Below are 22,986 nucleotides of genomic sequence, written 5' to 3' on the forward strand. Positions count from 1 at the left end.
TGCTCTAAAACTTGCTGGTAGACGGCTGCGTTGACCCTGGATCTCAGGAAACAGAGTGGACCGACACCAGCAGATGACATGGCACCCCAAACCATCACCCAACCATGCAAATTTTGCATTTCCTTTGGAAATCGAGGAGAGGCACAGGATCCATGTTGCCTGAAGTCTAGTGTAAAGTTTCCACCATCAGTGATGGTTTGGGGTGCCATGTCATCTGCTGGTGTCGGTCCACTCTGTTTCCTGAGATCCAGGGTCAACGCAGCCGTCTACCAGCAAGTTTTAGAGCACTTCATGCTTCCTGCTGCTGACCTGCTCTATGGAGATGGAGATTTCAAGTTCCAACAGGACTTGGCGCCTGCACACAGCGCAAAATCTACCCGTGCCTGGTTTACGGACCATGGTATTTCTGTTCTAAATTGGCCCGCCAACTCCCCGGACCTTAGCCCCATAGAAAATCTGTGGGGTATTGTGAAAAGGAAGATGCAGAATGCCAGACCCAAAAACGCAGAAGAGTTGAAGGCCACTATCAGAGCAACCTGGGCTCTCATAACACCTGAGCAGTGCCAGAAACTCATCGACTCCATGCCACGCCGCATTAACGCAGTAATTGAGGCAAAAGGAGCTCCAACCAAGTATTGAGTATTGTACATGCTCATATTTTTCATTTTCATACTTTTCAGTTGGCCAACATTTCTAAAAATCCCTTTTTTGTATTAGCCTTAAGTAATATTCTCATTTTGTGACACACGGAATTTTGGATTTTCATTTGTTGCCACTTCAAATCATCAAAATTAAATGAAATAAACATTTGAATGCATCAGTCTGTGTGCAATGAATAAATATAATGTACAAGTTACACCTTTTGAATGCAATTACTGAAATAAATCAAGTTTTTCAAAATATTCTAATTTACTGGCTTTTACCTGTATTTCTAGCCTCCAGTCGGCAGCCAAAAATGTCAAAAATACAAAAAACGCATCAGTCGGGAGCCGCAAAAAATGAAACGCCGCATATAAGTCTTATAATGAAGGCAACACATGACGTAAGTGTCTATATTAGCTATAATAGCCTACTATCAAAATGACTGAGTTGCAGGCTGAAGCAAATCTTCGTTGACAGAAATGTTGAAATTTTATATTTTTTCTACACATTTTTACAACATTAGAAACCATTAGTAAATCAGAGGCTACTTGGAAGGTTCGAGATTTGATTTTTTTTTAAATTTTTTATTAAGGATCCCCATTAGCTGGTTGCCACAACAACCCACTAGTCTTCCTTGGGTCCACAAACTCAATACAATTACCGTATTTTTCGGAGTATAAGTCGCACCGGAATATAAGTCGCACCTGCCGAAAATGCATAGTAAAAAAGTAAAAAAAAACATATATAAGTCGCACTGGAGCCCGGCCAAACTATGAAATAACCTGCGACTTATAGTCCGAAAAATACGGTACAAGTGAAAGCATATAATTATAACTGCACGATAGGGAAAAAAGTTAAAGCATCAATAAGAAAACAAGCAAACAATTTACAGTCACAGAATAATAATTACCATAAAAATATAACTACACAATATAGAGACTATATAATAGATAACTCCTGGAAATGACTGGCCAGAGGTATAGATGTGTGTGTCCAAGTTAAATCTTATTCTAATAGATTCATTAAAATCTAGGTAATGTTTGCTGTGTTCTGGAACAACATGGCACACAAACAAGATAATGTGGCCTAACAACATTATACACAAAGAGGATAAAAGTAAAGGATATTAAGTGAGCTCAAATATACCTACAAACGAGGTATAATGATGCGATATGTACATACAGCTAGCCCAAATAGCATGTTAGCATTGATTAGCTTGCATTCACGCACCAAATTTGCCTGATTGACACTGCAACAAGTCAAAAACGTCAACAAAAGCGCACCTTTGTGCGTTCACGCACAGTATAAAAAGTTTGGTGGACAAAACGAGACAAAGAAGGAGTGGAAGATTTTACATGTAAACACACTGTTGCGTCACAGTCCACACTATGGTGAGTTCAAGAACCGCCGAAATGAGTAGGACAAAACGATGTTCACTAAATAGTCTCATCAGTGAAGCATACACACAAACATATTAAACTGTGGGCTTTCTAACAATTGGGAAGGTTTGTGTCATGTTTGTCCTCAAAAAAAAACCATACTATAACAAAAAAATTATTTTTCCCCCCATCTTTTTCCATTTTCAACCCTTTTTTTAAAAAAAATGCTCCAGGGAGCCACTAGGGCGGCGCTAAAGAGCCGCATGCAATGTTTGATAATTAAATGATTTCTCTTAGTCAAAAAACTTGCATTTTATATTTCATAGGGATACAACTTTTTCACTTTCAACACGATACCAATATGGATCCTTCAGTATTGTCCGATTCCGATATCAATCTGATACAATAGCGGCGCAAATCATACCTATGTACTCGTGTTATTTTGTCAGAAAAGGCTTGATCACGTGAAATAAGTCAAACAGAGAACAATGATAAGTATGAAAAACCCTTAACTGTCTAGAGTGGACTTGTGCCATCTTTAAGTTGAAGTGATGTGGTAATATTTGTTTTGTTTTGTTTTTTTAACTTAGACAAACTTTATTGATCCATTAAGGAAATTGTTCCACACAGTAGCTCAGTTACAAAGGATGGAAAGGGTAAGGATGGAAAGGATAATGCCCACAAGGGCACAAAAAGAGGGGCGGAAACAAAAGTTATAAAGTAAACTAAATCATCATGACTGATGCGGACACGTTTGTTACTGGATACGTTCTAATTAGCTTAGGCCTTGGACACTTTGCGTAAGTAATTGGCAACAATAATTATTTGATATTCGTTTATGTTGACAAATATCAATAATTAAATTGCAATACGGTTCAATTAAGGACACTTATGACTATTGTGTGCTTAGCTGTTGTGTAGCTGCTAGCTCCTACCTAGACATGCCTTTTCTAAATGACTTGACGAAATTAGAAGAAAAGACCAACCGTGTGTGTTCTTTGGAGGACATTTAGATGTTAACCTGCTTGTCTCAGCCGATACAATCCGTTACTTGTTTTTTTTGTTATTGATATCAGACCGATAGCTGACGTTAATATCGGATCACTACGTTCCTAATATTTTTGGGATACTTTTTTTTTTAGTCATACATTTTTTTTTTAAAGATTAGAATTGACGCCTATAAAAGACATTGTGTTAAAATTAGAAAGAATGGTTTGAAATTGTTATCACCGTATTTTTCGGAGTATAAGTCGCACCGGAGTATAAGTCGCACCTGCCGAAAATGCATAATAAAGAAAGAAAAAAAACGCAATTTCATAGTTTTTTTCAAACTATGAAAAAAACTGCGACTTATAGTCCGAAAAATACGGTACTTACTTTTAGCTAACGTTTTGTTTTTGCTCCCTAACATCAAGGTATTTAACGTTTAAATAATGCATTATTTCTGAAAAAAATCAATGGACTCAAACAGATTATTTCCCTGAAATTAATTTCCCATTCGGTGGAAATTGATTGTGGCCGTAATTAGTGGAACCCTGGAAGTGAGTTACTTGAAAAAGGGGTGTCCTAACTTTTTCCGCCAAAGGTTGGCATAACGAAAAGTAGAAGTATGCTAAAGTGGGGAAAAAAAAGCAGAAAAAATATGTTTAAAGACCGAACTTAGTGTAACGGAGTGTACGGTTTAGGTTATTTCGGGGGTGTCCAAAGTGCGGCCTGCAACATATTGTCGGAAAAAAACGACGGTAAAAATGTATGAAAAAAGAGCAAAAAGACAAAAACATTAATATTTTTGGTATGAATAACTAATAATAATACAATTTGTCACTTTTAACACAAAGCTGCCACTAAGTTTTAATACATAATGTCTGTTTTTAGCATTTAGAGAAAAAATCTAAATATTCCTGCATACTTATTTTCAAATTTTGTTACAAATTTGTAGCTTTTTTCTTATTACATTGCGCCTTTTTGCTCTTTATTTTTTTATTTTTACATATTTTTATTTTATTTTATATTTTCTCCGACTGCGGGCCAACCAAACTCTAGCTGCATGACACAAATGGTTTAAAGCAGCGATTCTCAAACTGCCATCTAGTGGTATCCTTTGATTAAAGTACAGTGTTTTATTTTCCTATATTCAAACATGGTGTTACTGTTCGAACTGTAGTGTAATGTTACAGTGGCCAAAAATAACAAATATACTTGTTAAATAAAACCTATGCTTTGTTTTTTTTAAAGAATACCTAGGCCTACTTCGCTACTGTATTGTAATGTTGGTCATAGAGAGAATAGAATAGAATAGAAAGTACTTTATTGTTCCCTGGGGGAAATTCAGCACCACAGTTCGCTCACAATAGACAAGAATAATAATACCATACCATTATGGTGGTAAGTTTTTTATGTGGTCACTAGTGAAAACAGTTTAAGAACCACTGGTTTAAGGTACGACATTAAAAAAAGGAATAAAATAGTGAAGGTTTAATGCAGGCCTTGGCAATTATTTTGACTCGAGGGGCCAAATTAGGAGAAAAAAATATGTCTGGGGGCCTGTATATCTATTTTTCGGAACACTAATACAAAACCTCACAATAATGTCTGATTGAATGCTAAAAAAGTTATGACAGACCGCTTCAAAAAAACAGAATGCTATTTTCCCTTTTTTTTCTGAATGACACACCCAGAATGTACATGAAAATACAGAATGCGGGATTTACAATATTAACTACGAACGATAAAACACTGAATATTGACAACATATCATGCGAAAGCGCAGATTCCAACCATTGAAATACTTTGTATAGTTCAAGACTTACGGTCTTTTGAAAACATCACTGCACATCATAATGGCAGCTACAGTTTCCATCTTAAAGATCTAAAAAAATATATCAGGTTTTTAGGAACACTAATACCAAAACCTCACAATAATGTCTGATTGAATGCTAAAAACGCTATGACAGACCGCCTTAAGAAACGGGACACCCAGAATGTACATGAAAATAAAGAATGTGGGATTTACAATATTAACTATGAACGATAAAACACTGAATATTGACAACAAATGAACGACACCCCCCCTCTCCCCCTCTCCATCGACATATTTTACAATCAAGCGAAACGCAACAAAAATGCAACAAACACAGCGAAATATGAATGCGAAGGGTAAAAAAAATATATATATATACAATCTGATATATGTGATATATCACTAAGCCTTAGAACTTTGTTGTAAAAATCTCCTTCCGCGTCTGTCCCTAACACCCGCATTTCAGGCTGACACTCTGTGGAAACGCTCCCCACCCACACTGCTTGGTGCCTCGTCCGAGCTGCTGTGACTTAGATCAGTCTGGTGTGCCGTGGGAGATTATCTAAGTTCACCTATTTGGGTTAAAAAATATTATAGTAATTATAGTCTGCAAATGATGTGTACTTGTTGAGTGTCGGTGCTGTCTAGAGCTCGGCAGAGTAACCGTGTAATACTCTTCCATATCAGTAGGTGGCAGCCGGTAGCTAATTGCTTTGTAGATGTCGGAAACAGCGGGAGGCAGCGTGCAGGTAAAAAGGTGTCTACTGCTGAAACCAAAAATAAACAAAAGGTGAGTGCCCTTAAGAAAAGGCATTGAAGCTTAGGGAAGGCTATGCAGAACGAAACTAAAACTGAACTGGCTACAAAGTAAACAAAAACAGAATGCTGGACGACAGCAAAGACTTACTGTGGAGCAAAGATGGCGTCCACAATGTACATCTGAACATGACATGACAATCAACAATGTCCCCACAAAGAAGGATAAAAGCAACTGAAATATTCTTTACTGCTAAAACAAAGTAGATGCGGGAAATATTGCTCAAAGGAAGACATGAAACTGCTACAGGAAAATACCAAAAAAAGAGAAAAAGCCACCAAAATAAGAGCGCAAGACAAGAAGTAAAACACTACACACAGGAAAACAGCAAAAAAGTCCAAATAAATCAGGGCGTGATGTGACAGGTGGTGACAGTACACCTACTTTGAGACAAGAGCTATATTGATGCATGCTTGGTTATGCTTTAAAGTCATATCCAACAATTGCGACAACGACTTTTTACTGTCAACTGAGTTTCGTTTTTTAATGATTTCTGCTGGTGGTGTGCCTTGGCTCAAAAAAGGTTGGAAAACACTGACTTAGATGACCATAGTAACTAATTAGATGACTATAGTAACTAATTATATTACCATAGTAACTAATTAGATGACCATAGTAACTAATTAGATTACCATAGTAACTAGTATATCATGCAAAAGCACAGATTCCAACCAATGAAATACTTTGTATAGTTCAAGACTTACCATTATGATGTGCAGTGATGTTTTCTAACGACCGTAAGTCTTGAACTATACAAAGTATTTCAATGGTTGGAATCTGCGCTCATGGATGATATACGTACCAGTTACTATGGTAATCTAATTAGTTACTATGGTCATCTAATTAGTTACTATGGTCATCTACGTCACAGCAGCTCAGACGAGGCAACAAACAGTGTGGGCGGGAAGCATTTCCACAGACGCGGAATGAGATTTTCACAACAAAGTTCTAAAGCTTAGTGATATATCAGATATATCAGATTGTAGGTGGGTTCATTGTGTACCCTCGCGTTCATATTTCACCGTTTGTTGCATTTTTGTTGCGTTTCACTTGATTGTAAAATATGTCGATCGAAAGGGGGTGTGACATTCATATTTTGTCAATATTCAGTGTTTTATCGTTTATAGAAAAATGTGAAATTTCATTACGTTTTTTTAAGGCGATTTGTCATACCGTTTTTAGCATTCAATCAGACATTATTGTGAGGTTTTGTATTAGTGTTCCTAAAAATAGATACACCGGCCCCCCCCAGACACATTCTGTTTGTCTAATCCAGTGGTTCTTAACCTTGTTGGAGGTACCGAACCCTTCTTTAGTGAAAAATTAAGTGTTTATTTTTTTCAAATTCAAGACAAAGTTATATGTTTTTGGTAACACTTTAGTATGGGGAACATATTCTGATTGATTGATAGATTGATTGATTGATTGATTGATTGAGACTTTTATTAGTAGGTTGCACAGTGAAGTACATATTCCGTACAATTGACCACTAAATGGTAACACCCCAATAAGTTTTTCAACTTGTTTAAGTCGGGGTCCACTTAAATTGATTCATGATACAGATATATACTATCAGATATATACTATCATCATAATACAGTCATCACACAAGATAATCATCAGGGTGTATACATTGAATTATTTACATTATTTACAATTCAGGGGCTGGGGGGTTAGGTTTGGTTGTTGTAATCAGTCATCAACAATTGAGAACAGAGAAATGGATATTGGAACAGTGTAGGTCTGACTTGTACAGCAAGTAGTGGACATAGAGAGAAAGAGAGAGATCAGAAGGCAGAAGAAAAATATCTGCATTTGATTGTTTACATTTGATTATTAACAACAATCCGGGGAGGGTGTTAGTTTGGGGTTGAAGTTGCCTGGAGGTGTACTTTTATTGCGGTTTTGAAGGAGGATAGAGATGCCCTTTCTTTTATACCTGTTGGGAGCGCAATCCAACAAAGACTTAATTTAGAGTTATTTGGACACTAGGGGAACATATTCTAAGTACCGTAACAAAGACTTAATTTAGAGTTATTTCGACACTAGGGGAACATATTCTAAGTAATAAAGACTTAATTTAGAGTTATTTGGACACTAGGGGAACATTCTAAGTAACAAAGACTTAATTTAGAGTTATTTGGACACTAGGAGAACATGTTCTAAGTAACAAAGACTTAATTTATAGTTATTTTGACACTAGGGGAACATTTTCTAAGTAACAAAGACTAAATTTAGAGTTATTTGGACACTAGGGGAACATATTCTAAGTATCAAAGACTTAATTTAGAGTTATTTGGACACTAGGGGAACATATTCTAAGTATCAAAGACTTAATTTAGAGTTATTTGGACACTAGGGGAACATATTCTAAGTAACAAAGACTACATTTAGAGTTATTTGGACACTAGGGGTACATATTCTAAGTAACAAAGACTTAATTTAGAGTTATTTGGACACTAGGGGAACATTCTAAGTAACAAAGACTTAATTTAGAGTTATTTGGACACTAGGAGAACATGTTCTAAGTAACAAAGACTTAATTTATAGTTATTTTGACACTAGGGGAACATATTCTAAGTAACAAAGACTAAATTTAGAGTTATTTGGACACTAGGGGAACATATTCTAAGTATCAAAGACTTAATTTAGAGTTATTTGGACACTAGGGGAACATATTCTAAGTAACAAAGACTTAATTTAGAGTTATTTGGACACTAGGGGAACATATTCTAAGTAACAAAGACTTAATTTAGAGTTATTTGGACACTAGGGGAACATATTCTAAGTAACAAAGACTTAATTTAGAGTTATTTGGACACTAGGGGAACATATTCTAAGTAACAAAGACTTAATTTAAAGTCATTTGGACACTAGGGGAACATATTCTAAGTAACAAAGACTTAATTTAGAGTTATTTGGACACTAGGGGAACATATTCTAAGTAACAAAGACTTAATTTAGAGTTATTTGGACACTAGGGGTACATATTCTAAGTAACAAAGACTTAATTTAGAGTTATTTGGACACTAGGGGAACATATTCTAAGTAACAAAGACTTAATTTAGAGTTATTTGGACACTAGGGGAACATTCTAAGTAACAAAGACTTAATTTAGAGTTATTTGGACACTAGGAGAACATGTTCTAAGTAACAAAGACTTAATTTATAGTTATTTTGACACTAGGGGAACATATTCTAAGTAACAAAGACTAAATTTAGAGTTATTTGGACACTAGGGGAACATATTTTAAGTATCAAAGACTTAATTTAGAGTTATTTGGACACTAGGGGAACATATTCTAAGTAACAAAGACTACATTTAGAGTCATTTAGACACTAGGGGAACATATTCTAGGTAACAAAGACTACATTTAGAGTTATTTGGACACTAGGGGAACATTCTAAGTAACAAAGACTTAATTTAGAGTTATTTGGACACTAGGAGAACAAATTCTAAGTAACAAAGACTTAATTTAGAGTTATTTGGACACTAGGGGAACATATTCTAAGTAACAAAGACTAAATTTAGAGTTATTTAGACACTAGGGGAACATATTCTAAGTAACAAAGACTACATTTAGAGTTATTTGGACACTAGGGGAACATTCTAAGTAACAAAGACTTAATTTAGAGTTATTTGGACACTAGGGGAACATATTCTAAGTAATAAAGACTAAATTTAGAGTTATTTCGACACTAGGGGAACATATTCTAAGTAACAAAGACTAAATTTAGAGTTATTTAGACACTAGGGGAACATATTCTAAGTAACAAAGACTACATTTAGAGTTATTTGGACACTAGGGGAACATTCTAAGTAACAAAGACTTAATTTAGAGTTATTTGGACACTAGGAGAACATATTCTAAGTAACAAAGACTTAATTTAGAGTTATTTGGACACTAGGGGAACATATTCTAAGTAATAAAGACTAAATTTAGAGTTATTTCGACACTAGGGGAACATATTCTAAGTAACAAAGACTAAATTTAGAGTTATTTAGACACTAGGGGAACATATTCTAAGTAACAAAGACTACATTTAGAGTTATTTGGACACTAGGGGAACATTCTAAGTAACAAAGACTTAATTTAGAGTTATTTGGACACTAGGAGAACATATTCTAAGTAACAAAGACTTAATTTAGAGTTATTTGGACACTAGGGGAACATATTCTAAGTAATAAAGACTAAATGTAGAGTTATTTGGACACTAGGGGAACACATTTTAAGTAACAAAGACTAAATTTAGAGTTATTTAAACAATAGGGGAACATATTCTAAGTAACAAAGACTAAATTTAGAGTTATTTAGACACTAGGGGAACCAATTCTAAGTAACAAAGACTTAATTTAGAGTTATTTGGACACTAGGGGAACATATTCTAAGTAACAAAGACTAAATTTAGAGTTATTAAGACACTATGGGAACATATTCTAAGTAACAAAGACTACATTTAGAGTTATTTGGACACTAGGGGAACATATTCTAAGTAACAAAGACTTCATTTAGAGTTATTTGGACACTAGGGGAACATTCTAAGTAACAAAGACTTAATTTAGAGTTATTTGGACACGAGGAGAACAAATTCTAAGTATCAAAGACTTAATTTAGAGTTATTTGGACACTAGGGGAACATATTCTAAGTAACAAAGACTAAATTTAGAGTTATTTTGACACTAGGGGAACATATTCTAAGTATCAAAGACTTAATTTAGAGTTATTTGGACACTAGGGGAACATATTCTAAGTAACAAAGACTACATTTAGAGTCATTTAGACACTAGGGGAACATATTCTAAGTAACAAAGACTACATTTAGAGTTATTTGGACACTAAGGGAACATTCTAAGTAACAAAGACTTAATTTAGAGTTATTTGGACACTAGGAGAACAAATTCTAAGTAACAAAGACTTAATTTAGAGTTATTTGGACACTAGGGGAACATATTCTAAGTAACAAAGACTAAATTTAGAGTTATTTAGACACTAGGGGAACATATTCTAAGTAACAAAGACTACATTTAGAGTTATTTGGACACTAGGGGAACATTCTAAGTAACAAAGACTTAATTTAGAGTTATTTGGACACTAGGAGAACATATTCTAAGTAATAAAGACTAAATTTAGAGTTATTTCGACACTGGGGGAACATATTCTAAGTAACAAAGACTTAATTTAGAGTTATTTCGACACTAGGGGAACATATTCTAAGTAATAAAGACTTAATTTAGAGTTATTTGGACACTAGGGGAACACATTCTAAGTAACAAAGACTTAATTTAAAGTCATTTGGACACTAGGGGAACATATTCTAAGTAACAAAGACTTAATTTAGAGTTATTTGGACACTAGGGGTACATATTCTAAGTAACAAAGACTTAATTTAGAGTTATTTGGACACTAGGGGAACACATTCTAAGTAACAAAGACTACATTTAGAGTTATTTGGACACTAGGGGAACATATTCTAAGTAACAAAGACTAAATTTAGAGTTATTTGGACACTAGGGGAACATATTCTAAGTATCAAAGACTTAATTTAGAGTTATTTGGACACTAAGGGAACATATTCTAAGTAACAAAGACTTAATTTCGAGTTATTTGGACACTAGGGGTACATATTCTAAGTAACAAAGACTTAATTTAGAGTTATTTGGACACTAGGGGAACATTCTAAGTAACAAAGACTTAATTTCGAGTTATTTGGACACTAGGGGTACATATTCTAAGTAACAATGACTTAATTTAGAGTTATTTGGACACTAGGGGTACATATTCTAAGTAACAAAGACTTAATTTATAGTTATTTTGACACTAGGGGAACATATTCTAAGTAACAAAGACTAAATTTAGAGTTATTTGGACACTAGGGGAACATATTCTAAGTATCAAAGACTTAATTTAGAGTTATTTGGACACTAGGGGAACATATTCTAAGTAACAAAGACTACATTTAGAGTCATTTAGACACTAGGGGAACATATTCTAAGTAACAAAGACTACATTTAGAGTTATTTGGACACTAGGGGAACATTCTAAGTAACAAAGACTTAATTTAGAGTTATTTGGACACTAGGAGAACAAATTCTAAGTATCAAAGACTTAATTTAGAGTTATTTGGACACTAGGGGAACATATTCTAAGTAACAAAGACTAAATTTAGAGTTATTTGGACACTAGGGGAACATATTCTAAGTATCAAAGACTTAATTTAGAGTTATTTGGACACTAGGGGAACATATTCTAAGTAACAAAGACTACATTTAGAGTCATTTAGACACTAGGGGAACATATTCTAAGTAACAAAGACTACATTTAGAGTTATTTGGACACTAAGGGAACATTCTAAGTAACAAAGACTTAATTTAGAGTTATTTGGACACTAGGAGAACAAATTCTAAGTAACAAAGACTTAATTTAGAGTTATTTGGACACTAGGGGAACATATTCTAAGTAACAAAGACTAAATTTAGAGTTATTTAGACACTAGGGGAACATATTCTAAGTAACAAAGACTACATTTAGAGTTATTTGGACACTAGGGGAACATTCTAAGTAACAAAGACTTAATTTAGAGTTATTTGGACACTAGGGGAACATATTCTAAGTAATAAAGACTAAATTTAGAGTTATTTCGACACTAGGGGAACATATTCTAAGTAACAAAGACTTAATTTAGAGTTATTTCGACACTAGGGGAACATATTCTAAGTAATAAAGACTTAATTTAGAGTTATTTGGACACTAGGGGAACACATTCTAAGTAACAAAGACTTAATTTAAAGTCATTTGGACACTAGGGGAACATATTCTAAGTAACAAAGACTTAATTTCGAGTTATTTGGACACTAGGGGAACACATTCTAAGTAACAAAGACTACATTTAGAGTTATTTGGACACTAGGGGAACATATTCTAAGTAACAAAGACTAAATTTAGAGTTATTTGGACACTAGGGGAACATATTCTAAGTATCAAAGACTTAATTTAGAGTTATTTGGACACTAGGGGAACATATTCTAAGTAACAAAGACTACATTTAGAGTCATTTAGACACTAGGGGAACATATTCTAAGTAACAAAGACTACATTTAGAGTTATTTGGACACTAAGGGAACATTCTAAGTAACAAAGACTTAATTTAGAGTTATTTGGACACTAGGAGAACAAATTCTAAGTAACAAAGACTTAATTTAGAGTTATTTGGACACTAGGGGAACATATTCTAAGTAACAAAGACTAAATTTAGAGTTATTTAGACACTAGGGGAACATATTCTAAGTAACAAAGACTACATTTAGAGTTATTTGGACACTAGGGGAACATTCTAAGTAACAAAGACTTAATTTAGAGTTATTTGGACACTAGGGGAACATATTCTAAGTAATAAAGACTAAATTTAGAGTTATTTCGACACTAGGGGAACATATTCTAAGTAACAAAGACTTAATTTAGAGTTATTTCGACACTAGGGGAACATATTCTAAGTAATAAAGACTTAATTTAGAGTTATTTGGACACTAGGGGAACACATTCTAAGTAACAAAGACTTAATTTAAAGTCATTTGGACACTAGGGGAACATATTCTAAGTAACAAAGACTTAATTTAGAGTTATTTGGACACTAGGGGTACATATTCTAAGTAACAAAGACTTAATTTAGAGTTATTTGGACACTAGGGGAACACATTCTAAGTAACAAAGACTACATTTAGAGTTATTTGGACACTAGGGGAACATTCTAAGTAACAAAGACTTAATTTAGAGTTATTTGGACACTAGGGGAACATATTCTAAGAAACAAAGACTTAATTTAGAGTTATTTGGACACTAGGGGAACATATTCTAAGTAATAAAGACTTAATTTAGAGTTATTTGGACACTAGGGGAACATATTCTAAGTAATAAAGACTAAATTTACAGATATTTGGACACTAGGGGAACATATTCTAAGTAACAAAGACTTAATTTATAGTTATTTTGACACTAGGGGAACATATTCTAAGTAACAAAGACTACATTTAGAGTTATTTGGACACTAGGGGAACATATTCTAAGTATCAAAGACTTAATTTAGAGTTATTTGGACACTAGGGGAACATATTCTAAGTAACAAAGACTAAATTTAGAGTTATTTAGACACTAGGGGAACCAATTCTAAGTAACAAAGACTTAATTTAGAGTTATTTGGACACTAGGGGAACATATTCTAAGTAACAAAGACTAAATTTAGAGTTATTAAGACACTATGGGAACATATTCTAAGTAACAAAGACTACATTTAGAGTTATTTGGACACTAGGGGAACATATTCTAAGTAACAAAGACTTCATTTAGAGTTATTTGGACACTAGGGGAACATATTCTAAGTAACAAAGACTAAATGTAGAGTTATTTGGACACTAGGGGAACACATTCTAAGTAACAAAGACTTAATTTAGAGTTATTTGGACACTAGGGGAACACATTCTAAGTAACAAAGACTTAATTTAGAGTTATTTAGACACTAGGGGAACAAATTCTAAGTAATAAAGACTTAATTTAGAGTTATTTGGTTAGGGTTAGGGTCAGGGTTAGAGGGTTAGGGTTATAATAAGGCCATGCCGAATACGGCATTAATAAGTACTTAACAATGACTAGTTAAGAGCCAATATGTTACTAATTTGCATGTTAATAGGCAACTAGTTAATGGTGAATATGTTCCCCATACTAAAGTGTTACCATGTTTTTTTACTGGTCCACAAAATGAAGCGTGCATGAACATCACCTTGTTCAAACAACAAAACCAACACAGTGCATAAACTCACAACAAATGACACACCTGCAAATCAGTCGGCTGTTGCCGATAGGGAGAAGTTTGTATTTACACGATGAGTCGGGTGTGTCTTGACCTCCGCCGAACCCCTGAGGCCGACTCACCGAACCCCTAGGGTTCCATCCAACCCAGGTTAAGAACCACTGGTCTAATCTTGAACGGGTTTGTGCTGAAAACATAGTTTCGTTGTACTTGTTGCAATGACTGAATCCTATCCTATATAGTGTAGCTGAACGTGTAAGTCGGTTGTAGGGCCACATGGCGCACGGGCAACAAAGCGCGTCGGTCACAAAGGGCCCAGCTGACGCCTCGGCGTCCCATTCAGGCCCCCCCGCCAAAAAAAGCCCACTTCCTCCCAGACAATAGGCAAATACATTCATGATACGCTTGGAGTGCCACACGCCCTCACACCAAACGCATAGCGCCGCACATGAAGGCAGGAGGCGTATTGTTGTGTAACCAGTCCACTGTCCGCTTCCCAGGCTAATGAGTACTCGCTGCCCGGCCTCAATTCCAGCCTGGACGAAGTCAAGCCCAGTTTGTCGTCCAACGCCAACCCGGACCTGGGCCCCAGCGTGTCGCAAAGCTACCCAGTAGGTAAGATCGAGACCCTCGCCGCACGCCAACTGTACATGCTTGAACATTAAAAGAGAGTCCACCAACAAGTCGAGTATTTCATGTCCTTTCTTGGCCCGGGGAGACATCTATCTGACGAGCAGCGTAGCATCTGTCGCCAGGGCGCGCTTTTGCTGAGCAAGCGGTTGTGGAATCGGGGTAAGGGGGGACTGTTCAGTCATGGTCGGGCAAGGTCCTTTGGGTGTCACTAGATCAGATTCATCAGGGCGGCAGCAACCGCTGGCCGGGTGCCGCTGTGATTTGTTCACTTTGTCACCTGGAAAGGTGGCGAGTGCGGAGAAAGGGGTGGGGGGTGGGGGGTTGGTGAACACGAGTAATGTGCCTCGGTAAATACGCTCTGGCACCTCCGCCGCCTCACTCTAACACCGTGATCATTTACTTCACCCTCCCGTGTCACCCTACAAACAATCCTTCCCCCTCCCCCCTCCTTGTCACACTTAATGATTGCCCAGCTAATTGAAATATTGCTTTCTTGTCGCTTGTCGCTATTACGGAGAAGACTTAAGTTGGGAATTAACCACCCCCCCACCCGCCACGGAAAATAAGCTGTTTGTCCGATTGCTTGCACGCAAAAAAAATAAAATATTCCACATGCAAAACTCTGTCCAAACTGCAATAAGTGAAGGCCAGTTTGTCACATTCTGCACATTAAAGATACTAATGTAGGTTCAATCAATATATGCTAAACAAAGCAAATTACAAATCTAATACAGGGCTGGACAAACTTTTTTTTTTTTTAAAGTAAAAAATTAAAACATGCGGGCACTATTTTGATATTGTTCATTATCAAGACCAATAAGATTTAAAGATTGTTTTTTTTTTAACCTTTAGGACTTTGTTACCGGGGACCCAAAAGGGTCTCTAAGTCATAACTTCACCCCAGGGATTAATAAAGTACTGTATTTCTGACTATAAGTCTGATTTCTAAACATTTTTTTTAAATAAATCATATATTATTAATATTTGTATTTTTTTTTAATTAACGCTCACAGGAAATCTCAAGATCAATTTCCGGTCTATCTGTCCATATAAAGTAAAAAAAAAAAAACAACAACAAAATATATATATATATACATATATATATATATATATATATATATATATATATATATATATATATATATATATATATATATATATATATATATATATATATATATACACATACATACATACATACATACATACATACATACATACATACATACATATATATATATATATATATATATATATATATACATACATGCATACATACATACCTATATACATACATACATACACATAAACATACATATATACATACATACATATATGCATATATACATACATACATACATACATACATACATACATATATACATACATATATACATACATATATACATACATATATACATACATGCATACATATATACATACATACATACATATATACATACATATATACATACATATATACATACATATATACATACATGCATACATATATACATACATACATATATACATACATATATACATACATATATATATATATATATACATACATACATATATACATATATACATACATGTATACATACATACATACATACATATATACATACATATATACATACATACATACATATATACATACATATATATACATACATATATACATACATATATACATATATACATACAAACATATATACCAGGTTTTTTCCTGACCTAACGTATATTCCGCTCTACCCAGGTATTGACCACTGTATAACGGATAAACCACAGTAACCTCAACTATACATATATACATATATATATACATATATATAAATTTATATATATATATATATATATATATATATATATATATATATATATATATATATATATATATATATATATATACTGTATATTTGTTAATGTCATGTTTTTTATGGCAAAACAGAAAAGATGCAATATTCTTGCCCCAAAAATGTGAAGCATTTGGAGCCTTAAACTAGTCAATAATTCCTAACAACATTGATTTTAAGTCATTAAAATTTTTTTGAGCAATGACATTTTGACAAAAAATAAATACTTAAATATTTTGGGATGCAAAGATGCCCCGCTCATAAGAGTTAAAAATATTTTTTTTTTTAATTATTTTCTACTCTCAACACCTCAAGTCTCTAGATCAACTTCAGATCTATCCATCGATTATAAGGTTTTTTTTAATTATTTTGTACGAAAGAAAACATAGTTGTTTTTATATTGCAATGACAAAAAAAAAAGCAATATTTTCCTCAAAAAATATTTCAAAGTGGAATATTTGATGTCAAGTAAGTGGAGCCTTGTACAAGTCGACAATTAGTAACAACATTAATTATTATTTTTTAACAATGACTAAAGAAAAAGAAAGAAAAGGAAAAGACAGTCAATTTAATAGTATTTTTTTTAGTATGCGCCGTAAAAAATTTTTTATCTGCGGGCACCTCTGATATATTTAAACCCCCTTGAGATATTTCATTTCCTATTATTATTCTTTCCTATCATTATCATTAACATTTACACAACTAAAACCCTTTTGAGAGCTTTTGCACACTCGAAAAGGTACAATATCTTGCATGAAATCTGTACACACCTTCATCATGACAGGACGCACAGAAATCATGTAAGACACACGGGTTGTCGGCTATTTTGGTTTTCAGGTTCCATTTTTGGGAGGATACGGGGCCAGTGGCATGTTTCTTTCTTAGTTTTTTTTTGGTGTAATGTTCTATTCCGGGATGTGTTTATTTTGCCTTTAGAATGTGTCGCAGGCCAATAGAAAATGAGCTGCGGGCCCCAAAAAGCCCCTGGGCCGCACTTTGGCGTTATATGCTGTTGAGTTTGTTGCTTTAAAACGAGACTAGCAAAAAAAAAAAAAAGGTATGGTCTGGAGTGTCATGTGTCGATGTAACAATAAGAGAAGGGATCCAGTCGTTGCAGCCTCACGGAATGTCGTAACATGAAGACGCAACCTGTACATAATCAGGACATAAACAGCACAGAACCGCTACGTTTCAAAAAGAGAGGTAAAACAAAAGTAGTGAACAGAAGGGAAAAAAACGATTGTGCTCATTTCCGCTTGTTAGCTTGGACGCTAACATGAATACACAATCATGTTGTAGAAATAAAACTGGTTTGAAATATTTCAGTGTGTTTGTAAGTTCTTTTTGAGTTCACTCAAACTATACCGTAATCATTTTGGTCACAATAATCGTGATAAGGATTTTTCCTATCGTTGCATCCCGAGAGCCAAAAGTAGTTTTGCTTTTGTTCAGTTATTGTGCACAATGTTTTATTGTGCTAAAAAATAAAATAAAAAGTAGTATTCAATACCAGAAATTGATAAGATCATCTGATTTACAACAATTCTTGCAAACTCTACATTTAATAAGATATGCTTTATTAAAAAAAAATGTGTTATTCTGTTTGCTTCAGCTACTTGCTATAAAACATTTTAATTTTTATAAGGTAATGTCAAAGTATTGGATCGGGTCACGAAATCGGATCGGATCAGAGGAAAGAAAATCAGATTGGGATAGAAGACCAACAATGGACATTTCTTTTCCTTATTATGTTAAAATAACAAAATAACAATTTATTTCCTGTGGATTTGATCTAGTACAAAACAAATTAATTGAAATCCTTTTACATAATTACAAAAAGTGTGTAAATATGTTATAATGGGGGGACTAAAACAAAATTCTACTTTGGGTCCCAATTTAGCCAGGAGCGGCCCTGCTTGCTTTTAGGGGCCCTTAGCAGCATATTTCAGGCAAATCAAAATTTAGGGCCACAACCATCACTAAAAGTTACTAAAAGCTTAGTAGCTAAAACAAACATATATACAATTATCATGCTGAATTAAATAGTAAGAGTTAAAAATGAAAAAAAAATTGCACGTTTAGCTATTCCTCGTCCTCCAGTGATAATGAATGATACTTACTGCTACCATGGAGGTGAGGATTTCTGACTTGGAAGCATCTTCACACTGTGGAGGGACATCAGCTGCTGGCTCGCCAGCTGCATATTAGAACAATTCTTCCCCTAAAATCCATCCATCCATCCATCCATCTTCTTCCGCTTATCCGAGGTCGGGTCGCGGGGGCAGCAGCCTAAGCAGGGAAGCCCAGACTTCCCTCTCCCCAGCCACTTCGTCCAGCTCTTCCCGGGGGATCCCGAGGCGTTCCCAGGCCAGCCGGGAGACATAGTCTTCCCAACGTGTCCTGGGTCTTCCCCGCGGCCTCCTACCGGTCGGACGTGCCCTAAACACTTCCTTAGGGAGGCGCTCGGGTGGCATCCTGACCAGATGCCCGAACCACCTCATCTGGCTCCTCTCCATGTGGAGGAGCAGCGGCTTTACTTTGAGCTCCCCCCGGATGACAGAGCTTCTCACCCTATCTCTAAGGGAGAGCCCCGCCACCCGGCGGAGGAAACTCATTTTGGCCGCTTGTACCCGTGATCTTGTCCTTTCGGTCATAACCCAAAGCTCATGACCATAGGTGAGGATGGGAACGTAGATCGACCGGTAAATTGAGAGCTTTGCCTTCCGGCTCAGCTCCTTCTTCACCACAACGGATCGATACAGCGTCCGCATTACTGAAGACGCCGCACCGATCCGCCTGTCGATCTCACGATCCACTCTTCCCCCACTCGTGAACAAGACTCCGAGGTACTTGAACTCCTCCACTTGGGGCAAGATCTCCTCCCCAACCCGGAGATGGCACTCCACCCTTTTCCGGGCGAGAACCATGGACTCAGACTTGGAGGAGCTGATTCTCATCCCAGTCGCTTCACACTCAGCTGCGAACCGATCCAGTGAGAGCTGAAGATCCTGGCCAGATGAAGCCATCAGGACCAAATCATCTGCAAAAAGCAGAGACCTAATCCTGCAGCCACCAAACCGGATCCCCTCAACGCCTTGACTGCGCCTAGAAATTCTGTCCATAAAAGTTATGAACAGAATCGGTGACAAAGGGCAGCCTTGGCGGAGTCCAACCCTCACCGGAAACGTGTCCGACTTACTGCCGGCAATGCGAACCAAGCTCTGACACTGATCATACAGGGAGCGGACCGCCACAATCAGACAGTCCGAAACCCCATACTCTCTGAGCACTCCCCACAGGACTTCCCGAGGGACACGGTCGAATGCCTTCTCCAAGTCCACAAAGCACATGTAGACTGGTTGGGCAAACTCCCATGCACCCTCAAGGACCCTGCCGAGAGTATAGAGCTGGTCCACAGTTCCACGACCAGGACGAAAACCACACTGTTCCTCCTGAATCCGAGGTTCGACTATCCGGTGTAGCCTCCTCTCCAGTACACCTGAATAGACCTTACCGGGAAGGCTGAGGAGTGTGATCCCACGATAGTTAGAACACACCCTCCGGTTCCCCTTTTTAAAGAGAGGAACCACCACCCCGGTCTGCCAATCCAGAGGTACTGCCCCCGATGTCCACGCGATGCTGCAGAGTCTTGTCAACCAAGACAGCCCTACAGCATCCAGAGCCTTAAGGAACTCCGGGCGGATCTCATCCACCCCCGGGGCCTTGCCACCGAGGAGCTTTTTAACTACCTCAGCAACCTCAGCCCCAGAAATAGGAGAGCCCACCACAGATTCCCCAGGCACTGCTTCCTCATAGGAAGACGTGTCGGTGGGATTGAGGAGGTCTTCGAAGTATTCCCTCCACCGATCCACAACTTCCGCAGTCGAGGTCAGCAGAACACCATCCGCACCATACACGGTGTTGGTAGTGCACTGCTTCCTCTTCCTGAGGCGGCGGATGGTGGTCCAGAATCGCTTCGAAGCCGTCCGGAAGTCGTTTTCCATGGCTTCCCCTAAAATGAAAAATAAATAGAGCAGGTTCTCAGGAGGTTTTTGCAAGCTGACTACAAGATTTATGAAAACATGTCTTTTTGTTAGCACTTTTCCCGCTTTGTTGTCTTTTATTCTATTTATCGGAGGTGAACTAATTGGAGCACAGGTGTGAAAGTCAAGGCTCGGGGGCCAGATCTAGCCCGCCACGTGTTTAAAGTGGCCCGGCGCATCATTTCATGTTGGTTGGTGTCAGCTGATTGGGAACATGCAAACAATATCCAGTTGTTTCATCAAAGCAAGTCCGAAAAGGAGTAGGAAGAAGCATAGCTTATTTTTTCCTACTCCTTTTCGTATCACAGCAGTTTTTAACCCATTTGTTTGTTCTGTTTGCAAATGCACCAAGTCATTTTCTTTTTTTGTGATAGAGTGATTGGAGCACATACTTATTGGTCACAAAAACCATTCATGAAGTTTGGTTCTTTTATACATTTATTATGGGTCTACTGAAAATGTGAGCAAATCTGTATACATACAGCAATGTTAATATTTGGTTAAAAGGCGCTTTTGGTAGCCATCCACAAGCTTCTGGTTGAATTGTTGACCACTCCTCTTGACAAAATTGGTGCTGTTCAGCTAAATGTGTTGGTTTTCTGATCTGGACTTGTTTCTTCAGCATTGTCCACACGTTTAAGTCAGGACTTTGGGAAGGCCATTCTAAAACCTTCATTCTAGCCTGATTTAGCCACTATTTTACCGCTTTCGACGTGTGTTTGGGGTCATTGTCCTGTTGGAACACCCAACTGCGCCCAAGACCCAACCTCCGGGCTGATGATTTTAGGTTGTCCTGAAGAATTTGGAGGTAATCCTCCTTTTTCATTGTCCCATTTACTCTCTGTATAAAGCACCAGTTCCATTGGCAGCAAAACAGGCCCAGAGCATAATGCTACCACCACCATGCTTGACGGTAGGATTGGTGTTCCTGGGATTAAAGGTTTAAAGGTCTCACATTTTCTCCTCCAAACATATTGCTGGGTATTGTGGCCAAACAGCTATATTTTTGTTTACAAGTGTATGTAAACTTTTGACCACGACTGTATATATATATATATATATATATATATATATATATATATATATATATATATATGTAATAATATAAGTACTTGACAAAAATATACCTTGTTTACTTCCATGACGACCTTTTTAAAGCTTTGTAAACAAGCAGAAATATCAAGCAGCTAAAAGTCAAACATGGCGTGTGGAGAGAGCGTTTTGCATTTATTTTTCCCATCATGCCTTGCAATTAATTTGAATGGCTGTAACTTTTTATGGTGATGAGACGGGGGGGGGGGGGGGGGTTTGTTTTTTTGATAGCTACAAATTTTAGTGAACAAGTTGTGTGATGTGTGTACTTTTTGTGCTGGTTGACAATTTTTTTCAGCACCATGACTATGAAACGTTGTTTGGATTGGGTCGTATAGGTACATGCTGTGCTTGAATGGTTATAAAAGTACACGTTCTGGTCAATGACCTGAGCTTCCAACATTTATATATATATATATATATATATATATATATATATATATATATATATATATATATATATATATATAAAATACTTGGCAACAATAGACCTTGTTTACTTCCATGACAACCTCTTTGAAGCTTTGTAATCAATCAGAAATATCAAGCATGCATTTTTCCCATCATGCCTTGCAATTATATATTTTTTTATTTTTATTTTTTTGATATCTACAAATTTTAATGAACAAGTTGTGTGATGTGTGTACTTTTTGTGCTGGTTGACAATTTTTTTTCTGCACCATGACTATGAAAAGTTGTTTAGATTGGGTCGTATAAGTACATGCTGTGCTTGTATGTGTATGGATGTACACATCTTGGTCAATGACCCGAGCTTCCAACATTGACCTCTAGATCAAGCCTGGGCAATTACTTTGACTCGAGGGATCAAATTTAGAGAGAAATAAATGTGTCTGGGGGCCGGTATATCTATATTTTTAGGAACACTAATACAAAACTTCACAATAATGTCTGATTGAAT

At 36.3% G+C, this 22,986-nt stretch overlaps 1 protein-coding gene across 2 annotated transcripts in view; it reads left to right on the forward strand.

The window, feature by feature from the left end:
• LOC133577710 (paired box protein Pax-2a-like) overlaps positions 1-22,986 on the forward strand; it is a 118,973-nt gene that overhangs the window by 62,336 nt on the left and 33,651 nt on the right. For both annotated transcript variants that reach the window (XM_072912731.1, XM_061931688.2), the window contains exon 7: positions 14,941-15,055. In XM_072912731.1, coding sequence (XP_072768832.1) covers positions 14,941-15,055 — 115 coding nt within the window. The remainder of the gene's footprint in view (positions 1-14,940; positions 15,056-22,986) is intronic.

This window comes from Nerophis lumbriciformis, linkage group LG39 (assembly GCF_033978685.3).
Source record: "Nerophis lumbriciformis linkage group LG39, RoL_Nlum_v2.1, whole genome shotgun sequence".
Classification (NCBI taxonomy): Eukaryota; Metazoa; Chordata; class Actinopteri; order Syngnathiformes; family Syngnathidae; genus Nerophis; species Nerophis lumbriciformis.